Below are 15,405 nucleotides of genomic sequence, written 5' to 3'. Positions count from 1 at the left end.
GAATAGTGTATGTGCAAATACAGTATGTCTCCCTCCTCCTGTCTGCAGCCTGGCATATCTGCAGCTCATTAGAAACTTCCTTTGACACAGAATATGAGAGAATATGAGAGTGGGGCGCAGGCAGCCATTATAACTCAATTAATAAACTACCTCTGAGCCACAAAGTGGGTGAAAACTCTCTTCGTTAGGCTGTGAACTTAAAACAAAGGGATGGAGAGAGAGAGAGGTGGAGGATGGGAGGGTGGAGACAGGATGTGCATGAGGCTGAAGAAGGACACATGCAAATTCTTGTAGCACTGAGTTTAAGTTTTGGCAGATGATGGTGGAGCACCTAATATTCTTTTCCCAGGTGGCAGCGTTGAAGGAAAGTTTTAAAATCTGATTTGACACACAATGATTTTAATTCTTCTGACCCAGTTCAGTTCATGTGATGATTCAGAAAAGATACTAAAACTATTTAAAAGTAACTGTGGTGTTATTTTTAGGGCTGCAGCTACATTCACTCACTGTTTTTACAGCTGATTCCTCTTCATAAACTCACACGTGGCCTCAGGCAGCAACACTCTCTTAAATCATGTCTTATAATTTCTCTTAATTTCCTGTTAAGGGAAAAAATAATAGAAGTCAAATGCCAAATGTTCTCAACCACCAAAATCTGCTGAGTGATGAATCTGATGTGATTATAAACCGGTGGCCAATTAGAGCTGCAACTAACTATTTTTTTTAATGTTTAATCAATCTCTCAATCATTTTTTTAAATTAATCCTGTCACGGACAAATTTTTCACGTCTTTCCTGTTATTCCTGTTATCATTACATAACGATTATTTTCATTACCGATTAATCTGTCAATCAATTTCTCCATTAATCAATTTGGTCCATAAAATATCAGAAAATTGTGAAAAGTGTCGATCAGTGTTTCCCAAAGTCCAAGATGACGTCCTCAAATGTCTCGTTTTGTCCTCAACTCAAAGACATTCAGTTTAGAGGAATAAAGAAACGAGAAATATTCACATTTAAGAAGCTGAAATCAGAGAACCTGGACTTTTTAAATTAAAAAATAACTCAAACTGATTGTACAGTAATACTCACTAAATACTAAATAACTACATACTATATATAAATTATCATTATTATTTATTTTTTATTAATTTATTCCTGTATTTTTTTTGCCAACTGATCAGAGCTTAAAGAAAAAGTTTCATATTTTTTTTCCTTCTTTTTCATATTTAAAAATATTTAAAAAGCAGATTTATGGATTAAATTATAAATGTTGGTTTTTCTTATTTTAACTTGTCTGCTAACTTTTTATTACTCTTTATGATTATTGTTTTTCTATTTATTATTCTGTCACTTTATAGGCTCCATAGATGTCTTTTTGTTTTGTCCGACCAACAGTCTAAAATCCCTAAAATATTGAAAGTAAGATGATATAAAACTTTACTTAAAGTAAAATATGATGCCTTTAAGTTTTAACTGTTAAAGGTGTCTCCCCTGAAACCCTGAATATTTCTTTGATTACTGTATTACTATAAATATTGTAACTATAATTATTACATCATCATTATTTACATTCCTTGCGTTGGACTAATAATCAGTGGACCGTGAAGACATTATGTTTTTCTTTCATCTTGTGCTCTCCAATGTTCTCTCACCTCTTCTTTAAGGTTCTCAAAAGTCACTGGGTTCTAACAAAATAAGAGCAAACTGTGGGCAGAACAAAAATAAAGGAAAATTTGTTTGTGAATGGTTTCTTGCATGAGGCCAACTGTGTCCCAGTTCCTGTCCTGAACTCCACACTAATTCTCTCTGAGTGTTTACTGCTGACATATTTCAGTTCACTCAATAAATTCTCTCGGGGTTTTGAGCGTGGAGTTGATGGACACTATCGCCCCACGATGCAGTTCTCAAAAGACAGGAAGGAGGTTCTCTCAGTCACAGAAAGTCTTAAAACAAATAGTTGACAGTGGTGACAGCTGGAGGAGCATCACAGAGGAAATGATCCAAAAACATTTTGTTTTCTCTTTGTTCATTTTCCAAATGTGAATCTGGTGCAGCGGAGGATTTATAATGTCGCAGTTTGATTTAGTGCACAAATAATATTTCCTGTTTTTGTTTAGGTTTTTCTAACTCTTTAAACAATGTGGTCCATAAATGTATTAACCCTCCATTAACACACACACACACACACACACACACACACACACACACACACACACACACACACACACACACACACACACACCTCAGAGTGATTTGTCTGCTGTGTGGAGGTGAGGAATGAGCCAGGATTTGAACCTCTCTCTGATCATGCAACTATTTCTGTCACTTTTCAGTCGTGTATTTGAGTCTTATTCCACCTGATTCAACAGATGTAACACGCTGTAGATTTGTAACTTAGAGAAAGAGATCCTCTGTTAAATCTTTCTGTTCTTTCTTGTATAAGTAAATTTGAACAAAAGGCAATTACACCACGTGCAAACCGCTTAATGTGGTCTTATTGGGGTTTTTCACCCACTGGGAACATAATGGACCACAGGAGAAGTCTTTAGCAGAACATTAGGGCTGCTCAGAGGTTTTAAGCTGATACACATTCATGAAAACACTCCTATTATCTCACAGGACTAATTATCATTTGTGATCATCACCTTCACTGTAATTACACAGACCTAACTGTTTAAGACTTAACAAAATCATCTCATGTTTCTTCACTTCTTCAAACTAACTTTTGGTTTAAACTTTGATCTAAATATTCATCAATATATTGAAGTTCCTCCCAATGTCAATTCATTACCACTTCTCCCTCTGGCGGTGAATTAAAACGCCTTTTCCATATTCATGAGCTCTCATATTGATCATTGCTGATCACGACTCGCTGATTGACCATCAGCGGGTAAAATGAGCTGAGCTACAACTTGAACATGACAATTATTGAAGTAAACAAAGGTGCAAAGTAAGAGAGGCAATGTCACTGCTGAGGATGTTGATTTGCTGCTTAAAGTCTCTGATAAAAAAAAACAAAAAAACACACGCACACAGGACACGAGAGTCTGAGAACGGAGCCGAGTCTCACTTGAAAGGTGCTTCATCCACGGGGGAACTCTTGTGAGGCTGAATTATTGAAGAGAGCTGGGCTGTCAAACTCATCCAAGCCTGAATCTCCATCAGTTTTAAAATTATAGGTCTGAATTCTCTGTGTGTCACATTGATTTGTTGTCTCCAGTCTTGGCATGTTGTCGCCGGCACCTCCTCCCCTCTGCTGTTCAGCCTCGCATTCTTTAACTTCTCCCTCTGTGTGTCTCTTGTGGTATTTTCCATCCAGACCTGTGTCATCTGCCCTCTAAAACCCTCCATTCAGGGGTTGTATGTGGCTCATGAAGATCTGACCTCCACACAAAAGGAAAATCTGCAGCAGGTGATCATTACTGAAGCGTTCCTGGAGCGTTTTCGATGAACAGAAAGACGACTCTTTATTCAAGGCTGCATGTTATGAATTCTTTTTAACATCAGTTACAGTTAATACCGAGGTCATGTCACTTATTAATCTCAATGGTTAAACACCCCGTTTATCAAATGAAATAATCCTCAATGGCTGTACGACCTCTGACTTTATGATGAAAATAGTCGCTTTTGGCTAAAAAAGTAAAATTTATCTGGAGCTGCAACTTGAGCAGGGTTGGGAGGGTTACTTTAAAAATATATTCCGACACAATTACCGATTTCTTGTTAAAAAAAAAAGTAATTAATAGTGCTGCCTTTTTCAAGGTGGACTTTTCGCAGCGTAGCGGAGGATCTGCAAAGGAGCGTATCATTTAGGAGACTGAAACTGCACTCGTCCCCGAGTCTGTTAGAAAACAATTCTCAGACACTTGAATCTTCTTTTTTAAAGCTCTTTCCAACAGTGCAGCTCAGCAGACAGAGCTGTGCTGGTAGACAGAAATAATATGACCGGAGATCTGTGCTGCATGTAACTGTGTGTGTGTGTGTGTGTGTGTGTGTGTGTGTGTGTGTGTGTGTGTGTGTGTGTGTGACTGAAACAGAGAAATAAGAAAATGGCAGTCATCTACTGTTTAATACAAGTTTAAGTACAGAAAACTAGAACTAATATTAATTATTCTGCTATGATTGTGTGGTGTTTGCTGCCCTCTACTGGGTGTTTTGCATGTGGCAACTACACACACACACACACACACACACACACACACACACACACACACACACACACACAGACACACTTTTTCCACTTTGCTGCATTTCTCTAACAGCTCTAATAGTAATAATAATAAAACATTCTTTTAACTGGAATTATTGATCGATTGATATGTTGCTATTGACAGTGAGTGTTTTTGCATGGATGTGTTGTTGTTTTTATTAGTTTTTATTGTTTTATTGATCTGTATTGCTTTATGATTTTAGATTTATTAAATGTAACCACAGCACCATCAAAATGAGACCTGTGTCTCATTTTTTCCCTGGCAACATAAAGGTTAATAATAACAATAATGATAATAATAATGATAAATAAATAAAATTATCACAACTTTAAAGTAATGTAACTTACTTCTGGATTACTTCAATACCAATGGTGAAATTGTTTGGCCTTCCTTGTCAGGAAGGGACCAGCAGGTGGAGGTTGGTGGGCAATAGAGGCCATGCCAATCAGCTGTGGGGTAACCCAGGGCAGGGTGCTGGGTCCCCTGCTCTTTTTGCTCTATTATAAATGGAATGGAAGCAGCCTCCACTGGCACTTCTACAGGTTACTTTTAATTATTGTTACACCCTTCATCCCCGAGTCAAACCTTGGGGTTGTAACGGTGGGGGCGTGGCTTTAGAGGCGCTGTGAGTACAGTACAGTCGTTGTTGTTGTCACAATGTCTTTATATCTGCTCTTCACAGTACAAAGTAAAAATGGCAATTACAGTCAGTCAACTTTACTTATTTCATTATCAGTAAAAGAACTGTTTTGTTTGTATCCTCTTACCTGGTCTGATCTGGTCTTAAAGAAAATTTGTGTGCTTGTTTCTCTGACTGTCAATTATGAGCCTGTTCATTTGACCTCCTAACTTCAAAAACTGCTCTTAACTTACGGTCGTCATTACTGTTCCCAGAACCCTGAACTTTGACAGTAACAATATTTTCAGCAAACGTGTCAGTAAAACTGCAGCTGCATAACTCACCTGTCCAACCTGCAAGACAGCGACAGAAGCCGGTGACCGGATCACAGCCATCAGAGTTGAGACAGTCACATCTCTCTCTGCAGTCCAGCCCGTATGATCCCTCCTAACAACAGCACGAACACACCGGACAGAAATAATGTGCTTTAAAAATACTGTGCAAACAATAATAATAATAGAAGTGGTGTTTATCAATGTAGTTGAATCCAAACTAGTCAAAGAACTCATGTCTGTTCTGATCACTCACAGGACACGGGGCGTCGCAGTACTCGTCCCTCCAGCCCGGGGAGCAGGTGCAGGTTCCGTTGACGGGGTCGCAGGCCGCGCCGTTGGCACACTGACACGTCTGATTGCAGCTCAGTCCCCAAGTACCACTGGAGCAGGGGATGGAGCAGTCCACACCCTGCCAACCTGGACACAGACAGACCAAAGACCATCAGAACACAGACAGTTTATTTATTTAGACTTATTGTGTTTCATGTGCACCTGTGAAGTATCTTGTAACTCAGGTCTTAACAGGTTTTCCAAAAATAAAGTTTATTTATTTACATAAAAAAAAAAATCATAATAAAATTCAGGGTCATTACAACTTGGGTTTTATTTTCATTGTATTTTTTCTCTTTGTTAGTTTTAATGTTGGTTTAGTTTAGAGAGAAGAATCATAAACCTTCTGTTTTGTTGTTTGTGATAGTTTATGATCACATTTATTGTTTCTTAATAAACTTGATTTTTTTCCTGCAGCTACCTGACTTTTTGGTTATTTTGGACCTCTTTTCATAAACAGCCTGTCTGGGAGTTGTAACATCCATCATTATTATCATATTATGATAAAGTACTTAAAGTAATTGCAGAGATCTGGGACACTGATACAACACACTACTGCAATTAAGTGATATAAGATTAGAAACACAGGCAGTTATGTTTTTAACAAGATTATCTAGATGAGATAAAAAAAAAAACACATTATTTGAAGGTTAAACTGAAAGTGCACAAACCTTGAAATGTCATTAATAATCTCCATGGCCAGATCAAAAATGATGAGACTGAACACAGAATAAAATTGCTTAGAGGGTCTTTATTTCCCCAACTGAACTGTGCATACTAAACTTAAACAGACTCTACTAGACAAAACTAGACAGGAATAGACAACACTACACAATACTAGACAGTACGAGTCAAGACTAGACAGTACTAGACAACACTAGACAGATACCAGACCATACTAGACAACACTCGGCAGTACAAGACAATACTGCACAATACTAGACAGTACTAGACAACATTACACAACACTAGACAGTACTAGATAACACTAGATAGTGCCAGAAAGTACTAGACAATACTGGACAGTACTAGACACTACTAGACAATGCTGCACAACACTAGACAGTAATAGACAACACTACACAGTACTAGACAGTACTAGACAGTACTAAACAATGCTACACAACACTACACAGTACTAGGCAGTATCAGACAGTACAAGACAGTACTAGACAACACTGGACAGTACTAGACAACACTACATGACACTAGACAGTACCAGACAGTACTAGATAACAGTAGACAGACAACTTTTTCTCACTCCAGGGTGCAGTCTATGCACAAAGACACATACAGCTGAACCTCAACACGGCTTCATATCTCTGCTCTGTTCAGTCTTTCCCTCAGTGTGGTGGAGACGTCACACAGGCAACACGTTTTACAAATCTACTCAGCAGTCACTCGTTTTCTCTTTGTACAACTTCTTCTGTGTCTCTGGCATCTTAACGAGCACTCAGAACTCTTGCACAATCTGAACCTGTGTTGTTCTTAAATTCAGCCAGAGGAATGTGCTGCTTTTAATGTGCCCGTGTTACCTCACAGAAAGAAACACCTTTTACTGTAAAAAGTTCACAGGAGGATCATAAAAAACTATTTAAACAGTTTAAATATACTCTGTACCCCTTGTTCATCTTGCTACATCTCTGTTTGTAAAGAAAATCGATGTTGACACACGACTACGGCAAGAATACTGTAAGAAGCTGAAACAGGAAGTCTGTATTATGTGACAATGCATAATAATGAAAACTGCAGAGGGTTATTGTAATCAAAGCCGATTAGATGACACTTAAATAATGTGCAGGCAACATGAGTGGCTGGACTGTGGAGATTTTTGTCTGAAATGGGTAAAAATGCTTCCATTTCCAATGATTGTTCAACGTTGGCCTTGTGAGGAGGAGAAAAATCACATTCCTTCAACAACACAAACTTGAAAATTGTCCATCTTAAGAGCCATCATCCAGATTATTATTGTGAATAAGAACAAAGAGAAAAAACACCTGTCAGCTGCAGTTTTCTTGTTTTGCCCGGTGAATGTGTACATTTTGAAAAGCATTATAATTTAAGTCTGCATCTGCCAGTGGGCCATCATGATAAGAGCAGGCAGAATAATGTGTGAGACTTGATGTTCTCTGAAATTAGGTGGAAAAAATATGTGTATATATCAGTACTGGCAAAATGAGTTGGACAACACTGCCATATCAGATATGGGCAAAAATCCAAAATCATGCATCCCTACTCTGTTGGCCTGCTGGAGGGGTTAAGGCCTTTGTTGGGTGTTAGTCTCCGTCTCTTTCGCCTAAAGTCTCGTCATCTCTCTGCTTTCTTCTGGCTAATAAAGGTATGAAAATCTCCCCCTTAAAGAATGTGAATGTTTTGGTGTTGGAGGCATTTCTCAGCTGTGCATTTCATGTTTTTAAACACTCGTCCTCCTATACAGTATTTATCTCATTTCAATGATTACTGGTTTTTATCCCGAGGAAGGCAACATGTGCTGAATGCTGATCCTCAGAATTTTAAATTACTTTAAAATTGCATTGGAGTGCCCTGATTTTCCCTCCTTCCTTCAGTGTAATTTCTTTAACACGAGCAGATGCAGCATGCAATGATGCATCGTTTCTCATAAATTTGTCAAATATCCTTTTGATATGCAGACCAGCCAGACCACATGCCTCTGAATGCCTCTTTAGTAAAAAGAAAAAGACGTAGTAAATGTTAACAATCAGATGTTTACTCTACAAACATCCATCATGAAGAAGGTTATGGTAACATGGCCGACACATGTTAGATAAACTGAACTTTTCCCCTGTAAGTTTTCTCTTCAGCAGCTCTAAAAGAAAAAGGAAATAAGGGTTTACAGGGCAAAGACAGACACCCACTTGTTCTGAGCAAAGCTCTCGGGCCCCTGGCCCTGCACTCTGCCTCAGATGTCTCTCCACTTTAATTACCCATGCATGTTCCCCACGAGGTTCAGTGGCGCATTAATATTTAAACATGCTGATATTGAGAGATATTAAGGAAGTGAAGTGGGGAACAAAATACGAAACAAGAACAAGTCCCGCAGATGGTTAAAGGTAGGTACTTTTATATTTTTGGACAGTCAGGAGTTTCTGGCTGGAAAGAAAAACAAAAATGATTAACAAGAGAAAAATCAATAGTTAAAACTAAAATTCACAGTCATCAAAAATAAACCTCACAGCTACAGATGTACAATTAAACAGGGCTGCAACTGATTTTTTTTTTTAAATCAATTGATTAAAATTAAAAATGGGCATCATGATTATTTCCTGAAGCCAATCAAATTGTACAAAGCAGTTCTATCGTGCAAAACAATACAAAGTCCAGTTATTCATTTTACTTTTGAAATATTATGACAAAGAGAAGAAGAAACTGGGGTGTCTTTGGCATTTTTGCTTGAAAAATTACTCCAAAAGGTACATTAAAAATAATAATAATAAAAATCAAAAGTGCTTTATTCTATCACTCGGTTTGTTCCTGATGTCTTCATTGTTTGTCTTTTCAGTGTATGGAGGTCCTGGGAGCCCAGACAATAGAATCCAATTTCAGTTATGCAGTTTTAATGTATGGATTCATATAATATATTCATCTATGTAAACACGGTTCTTTTTATATTATGTACAATTGAAAAATCGCAATTTGAATGACATAAAATTTAAAAAGTGATGACTGACTGTGGATATTTGGTGACTGTTTTTGTTACCTTCCAGTATCTTTTATTTTTTTTTTTATATTTGTAACTTGAGATGATAGAAGTTGTTAATGTCGTCTACAATAAATGGCAAAATCTGTGTTCAAGATCATAAAATTATAACACAAATAATGTGTACTTTGAACACGCAATATGTAAGTTTTGCTGCTAGGAGTCTAATAAAAATAACTAAAGACACAGTTTAATGATGTCATGAAGTAATGTGGGATCATGGGAGTTGTTGTCTTCACTGTTAAACAACCATCATGGCTGATGAAAATCTATCTGACATGTCTCAGGCAGAAATCATGTTCATGGATGATATAATGAGTTAGAGGTTTAGTTCACACGGGTCAGGTTTAGGTTTTGGGTGAACTATCTTTATAAAGTTTTGTTTACGTCATGTTTAGTCATGTTTGCTGGCTTCTTCATTCACGCATCCCATGTTTCCCTGGTAGGAGTGTGCCATATTGTATTGTTCACTGTATATTATTATGCATTATGTATTATTATAAAGAGATTATCAAAATTGTTGGCAACTAATTTTTTTTCAAGCTACTAATCAATTGATTGACTAATCTTTGCAGCTCTGAGCTAACTGATTCAGCTCTAAAGAGGAGAAAATGAAGGTCGAGTAAAGAGCTGTGAAGGTAAAAACGAAGAAATAATCACAATTGTAAAAGATGTTTTTCTTCCTCTGAGAAGAAAACAGGAAAAGTAGAAAGTCAGCTGTGGTTCTGACAGGCCTTTCTGGGACTGAGAGCAAAGCTGACCGCAGAAAAAACAAACTGTAAAACACTTAACTCTGTAAAAGGCAAACAAACATGTTTTTGTGTTCTTTGGAGACTCCTCAGTGGTTAACAAATCAACAAAAGATGGTTATATCGCTGTTAGATGTTTCCTGGTATAATGGAGTCTTCAGTCGAATGTTTTTGCAGAGTTAAAGAGCAAAACAAACTGGAACAAATCCTCTGAAGGAACACAGACATGTTCTCCACCACAGCAGCAGAAAGACATCACTGCAGTTACAGGAGAGGCTGCAATCTGAATCCCAGCTGCATTTATATGTCCAACTTTAAAAGAAACCAGCTGATGCTCATTCAGGCTTTCAGGGTAACACAGCAATTCAAAGTGAAGATGAAGAAGATGAAGAAGAAGTTGGTGAGGCGGGATGTTTTCTGTCTGAATGTTGTGATTTTGTCACAATTCACAGGATCGCTGGATGGTGATTGGCCGGTTGATAACAGCTCTGCCACACGTAAACCAGCAGAACGCCACGTTCACGTCACATCACATGTACCGTATGTAATTACGGGCAGACGAGGACTAAAAGACGTTAATGTCAGCCTCTGATTTGGAGACATCAGGAAGCTCTGACAGCGACTGGTGAAAAGAAGTGCGTCAACAAAAGCACGAGTAAAACACAGTAATATCTCTGCCAGCTACACCTCAATCAAGTGAAACAGTGAAAGCGCCCACAAGGATTCAGGTGTCAATGATTTGACAATCTCTTTAGATTCTCCGGTGGCGATGTGTTGACAGTCTGGTGCCACCAGGACAGAAAATATCAACCTGTCCTCGCTGATATCAACATCAACCCCGAAGATCTCAGAACCTTTCTGTTAGTTCAGCTCCAATGATTTTATTTTCTGCTTTTAACGTGTTTTTATTTCAATTTTATTTAAAAATATAATTGTATCTGTCTTCACTTTCACTTGAAAATAGAGTATTTAAGTGGTGACGACAAGGTTAGCAGAGCAGGTCACCACTTGAAAACTGTAATAATGGGAGTTTTTCCTGTCCTTTGCAGTTTGAACCCGTCCAGTGTCCAGCCGGTGACACCAGCTGTTATTTCTTTGTGTGTGTGTTTGTGAGAGTGACTCTGCAGTGGGACTGCTGAAGACCGACTCGCTCCTCAGAAAGCTTTGTGTTGACTTTGGCAATCATCTGTGTGAGTGTTGGTGTTCCGCCCCTGTAATCTTGTAAACAGTAAATCTGAACACTGTGTATTTACAGCAGAAGTAGTTTTTTTTTTATCTCGCAGGAGTGAGAAGCACCTCTTCTTGTGTTTTTCACTCAGGAAATTTAGGTTAGAAAACCAGTGGTGGAGAGTAATGAAGTACAACTCCAGATACTTGAGTACTTTACCTGAGTGTTTTAATTTAGTGCTACTTTCTACTCCGCCACATGTCAAAGCAAAATATTATACTTTTTACTCTTTTTACATTATTTTATTGCTATTTAAAGTAAGTAGAGGATCTGAATAATTCTCCCACCAATGTTAGAAATTCATGATTTATTGTGTTTATATTTTGTGTTTTTGAGAGTTTTTTTGTTCCTTATTTTGGGTATTAATCACCTCTCAAGTCTTGTTAATAAAAAGTGATTCGAAGTTGATTTAAGGCGCTGCTGGTTGTTCATGGACATGGGTGGACCTTAGTGTACGTCCATGTTCTCCTAGACTGAGGACTTAACTTATGTTACACTAAATTCCAACAAAACTACACAACGAAAATCTCAAAAAAAAACTGTAACAGTGTAATGGAGGCTGAAGGGAACCTTCTCTGCAGAAACAGGAGCCGTCGATGTGCGAGCAGGAGATCTCATTGTGGCAGGAACACGACGAGGTGCAGTTGGTCCCGTAGAGTCCTGCAGGACAGCTGATGGAGCAGTCGTCACCCTGGAGACACAGAGGACACACAGACAGAGACGCATCACACGTCACACACTGCAGTACAACTTTATCAAGTGTTTCAGTTTTGCATTTGCACTCATTCATATTCAGTCATAATTTAAATAACTACGACCAAAAGTTGATTATCTTCACTGTAAAAAAAAAGAGTTGAGACAACTTAAAATTTCAAGGCAACTCAAACTACTACTACTAAATGATTAAATAAACTTTAAAAAGGTTTGCTGACCTATAATCTGTAGTTAAGAATTTCCTTTCCTCTTAAGATAAACTTGAATCTTTGAGTTTTAGAAAATGAAGTTACTCAATATTTTTTTTTAAATACAATGTTTTCAGTTTCTAAAATTCAAAGCTAAAGAAGAAAATTAAATGTCAACAAAAGATCACTAGCTGGTAAAAGTTTTCGAAATCTATTGCAGTACGTTGCCTTGAAATTTTGTTTCCTCAACTTTTTTTTTGTTTTTAGTGTCAAAACAAGAAGAAGAACTAAGACATTTGAACAAATAAGACAAGAGTTCATGGACTAAATTTTTCAGATATTCATAACCGGGACATTTTCTAACAACATAAGGAACAGTAAAATATGAAAAAGCCTCCTCCAATAGAACATCTGCTTACAAGTTTTAAATGAGGTCAGAAAGTAATCTCCAATATATTCTTATATTTTCCTCTTGATGACCCCAAACAATACTGCAGAAATCAGGGGGGAAAAGGAGGCCGAGGGAAATTTGTACAAAGAACATTTGGCACCAATTTGAATATTTGGAGGAAGTTTAAATGGAAAGTCATAACTGTACTCCACACAAATATAAATGCAACTTTTGTTTTTGCTCTCATTCCAAATTTAAGACTTTTTCTGTGAGCAGAAAAGCTTTGCTTCTTTATTTATTTATGGTTTTGTTCACAAATTTCTTAAAATCCATGTTAGTGAGCACTTCTTCCATCCAGCTGACAGATGTGGCACACAGAGACGCTGATTAAACAGCAGGATCGGTGCACAGGTGAGTCTTGGACTGGTCACAGTGAAAGGACGCTCGTTTTTTCCTGCAGGAGGTCAAAGTCACGCCTCTGATTGGCTCGTACTCATCGCCTTGACTAGTCGGGTTGGTTAGATTTCGGCATGACGAGCGTTTGGTTTTAGGGTTATGGTAAGAATATCAGGGGAAACCAATCAGAATTAGAGGAAAGAATTGTGTAGATGCTTCCAGACCCTACAAATAACAGTGAATTGGACTCAAACCAATTAAGACAAGTGCTGCAGAAAAAGTGGACCACAAACTGGAAACCACTCGTATTCTGGTCTTGTCCAAAGTTTAGTGATTTCTGTGAAATGTGTCAGAGCCACTTCATCATCTCCAAGTATGATACCTGTCCAGTGAGAGGCCGGACTTTACTTTGAACCAACAGAACCAACATTACTTTTAATTTAATCATTTCACAGCACTGAGTTGTATAATGAGATGTTAGTTGTATTTCACTTTATGCTGCTCACAAAAAACAAACATTATAAAGAAACTTAAAATCTGCAATAAATAACTCATAAAAAAAGAACAAGTTTTCATGGTAAGAACGCTGAGGATGAATTTAATCTCACAAATCTAAGCAATCTGTTTTATGTTTTAGAAAATACTGTCAGCTTATATATTGTGTGATTTAAAAAAAAAAAAAATAGTATTGGCCTCAAAAATCCAGTATCAGTCAGTCTATACCTGCCATATAACCACACAAATACAACTACACAACCCCATGTTCTATAGAATATATAGAAGAACATGCAGCTGCTGTAAAAGCACTAAAATCAGTCCAGATTCACTGTCTTCACTCCATAGTGGACTACATTTAGCCTCTAGCATTTTATTTGTGTGTCCTAATTCTGAGAATGAAATTTCTGCTCTATATATTTTCCTTAAAAATCCACAATGAAACAAAGAAAGTCATATCAGCGGCCTGTACAGAAACACTCAGGGCCATCAAAAATAAAACATCCTGTTTTCTAAAAAGCACTTACTGCAGAACCACCAATAACTAAACAGCTTTCATAGAAGCGCTGCACTGTTACCGTGTTTTACAGCCTCTAACTTTAATTCTTATTTTTTAATGTTAATATCGAACATCCGTGGATATTTATAATGTTTTTATGGGATGGAGGTGGAGTGTTATAAGTTTTCTACTCCTGTTATGTGTCGTGACTGTTCTGCTGTCAGTGTTTGTTGCTCTGTCAGGACCAGGGTGAGGAAGAGGAGGAAGAGACGTCTTTATCTGTATCTGTTCAACCGACAGAATGATCCGTCTCTGTATCTGTATTCCGATAGAAGATCAGAGGTCGTGTGGACCGATATATTTCACTGGGATCAGTCTGTTGGGGCTGAACGGGACTCAAAGATATTTGACGTATTGAAAGAGTGTGGAAAATTGTTTTCAGAAAGTAACGTTACAGTTTAAGTCTGAGTGTGAGTTCAATCATCCTGAACCGTCTCTCTTTACTTATTCTCACTCAGCTCTCCATATGCGTTCACTCTTTAACTTAACCAACCAGATTTAGCCACAGTCTCCATCAGCCAATCATGTCGTCGTGTCAAAACTTTAAATCTGTTCTCCTCTCTGATGCTTTCAGCTGTCATTTCTGCACGGGATCGTCTCCTCCAGTCCAGACCTCATCGGCAGGGGGTGGCGTTTCTTTTAACCACCAAAGACTTTTCACATTTCTCATCTCAGCTGTGAACACGTCAAATAAATATATTTTGTACAATCAGAACAAAGTCTCTCCTGATTGAAACACACACAATCACAGCAGGACGAAATCTGGCAAAAACCTAAACTGAGATCTTACTGTTTATTTAAGAAAGAAAATAAATGTGTTCGGTATGATTAGATGTGTTTAGATGTTTTATATTATCACTGCATATTGAAACAGGAAGATATAGAGGTGAAGAAGAAGAGAGAATATGGTTATTATGAGCTGACTGAGGCGGAGGATGAATTGATGATATGAGACAAATATTGTTTAAAAAAGTTCCTGATTTTGGTTTGAGTTCCTGATTTTTTTTTTTTTTTTTGATAATGTTTGTGCATTTTCTTTTTAAAGCATGAGGACAAAGAAGAAAACTAACATATGATAGATAGATTACTCAGAATTTAAATTATTTCGGACTATGGATTATTGTAGGGCTGCAACTAATGATTATTTCACCGTCGATTATTTTCTCGATGAATTGATTAATAGTTGTTTTATAGTTGCCTATAAAATGTCAGGAAATGGTGAAACATGTTGATCAGTGTTTCTCAAAGGCCAAGATGACGTCTTCAAATGTCTTTTTTTGCTCTCAACCCATAAATATTCAGTTTACTGTCATAGAAGAGTGAAGAAACCAGAAAATATTCACATTTAAGAAGCTGGAATCACTGAATTTGGACTGTTTGATGAAAATGACCAGACACAAAAATAAAATATTTACGTGCATGTTTTTTCTTAGTTGCAGTGCGTTGTTAACTGTTAATAAAGAAATGTTT

General features: G+C 37.4%; 1 protein-coding gene across 4 annotated transcripts in view; it reads right to left on the bottom strand.

Moving 5' to 3' along the window:
* The window catches only part of LOC146332482 (multiple epidermal growth factor-like domains protein 11), a 220,523-nt gene that overhangs the window by 27,717 nt on the left and 177,401 nt on the right, over window positions 1-15,405 (bottom strand). For all 4 annotated transcript variants that reach the window (XM_084720356.1, XM_084720274.1, XM_084720427.1 and 1 more), the window contains exons 12-14: window positions 11,763-11,883; window positions 5,421-5,584; window positions 5,177-5,279 (exon numbers count right to left, since the gene is read on the bottom strand). In XM_084720356.1, the coding sequence (XP_084576482.1) occupies window positions 5,177-5,279; window positions 5,421-5,584; window positions 11,763-11,883 (388 nt within the window). The remainder of the gene's footprint in view (window positions 1-5,176; window positions 5,280-5,420; window positions 5,585-11,762; window positions 11,884-15,405) is intronic.

The sequence above is a fragment of the Lutjanus erythropterus genome, chromosome 1 (genome assembly GCF_056507025.1).
Source record: "Lutjanus erythropterus isolate fLutEry1 chromosome 1, fLutEry1.hap2, whole genome shotgun sequence".
Taxonomy (NCBI): domain Eukaryota; kingdom Metazoa; phylum Chordata; class Actinopteri; order Lutjaniformes; family Lutjanidae; genus Lutjanus; species Lutjanus erythropterus.
The sequence above is the reverse complement of the archived record's forward strand: the minus strand, read 5'-3'. Positions and strand labels throughout refer to the sequence as shown.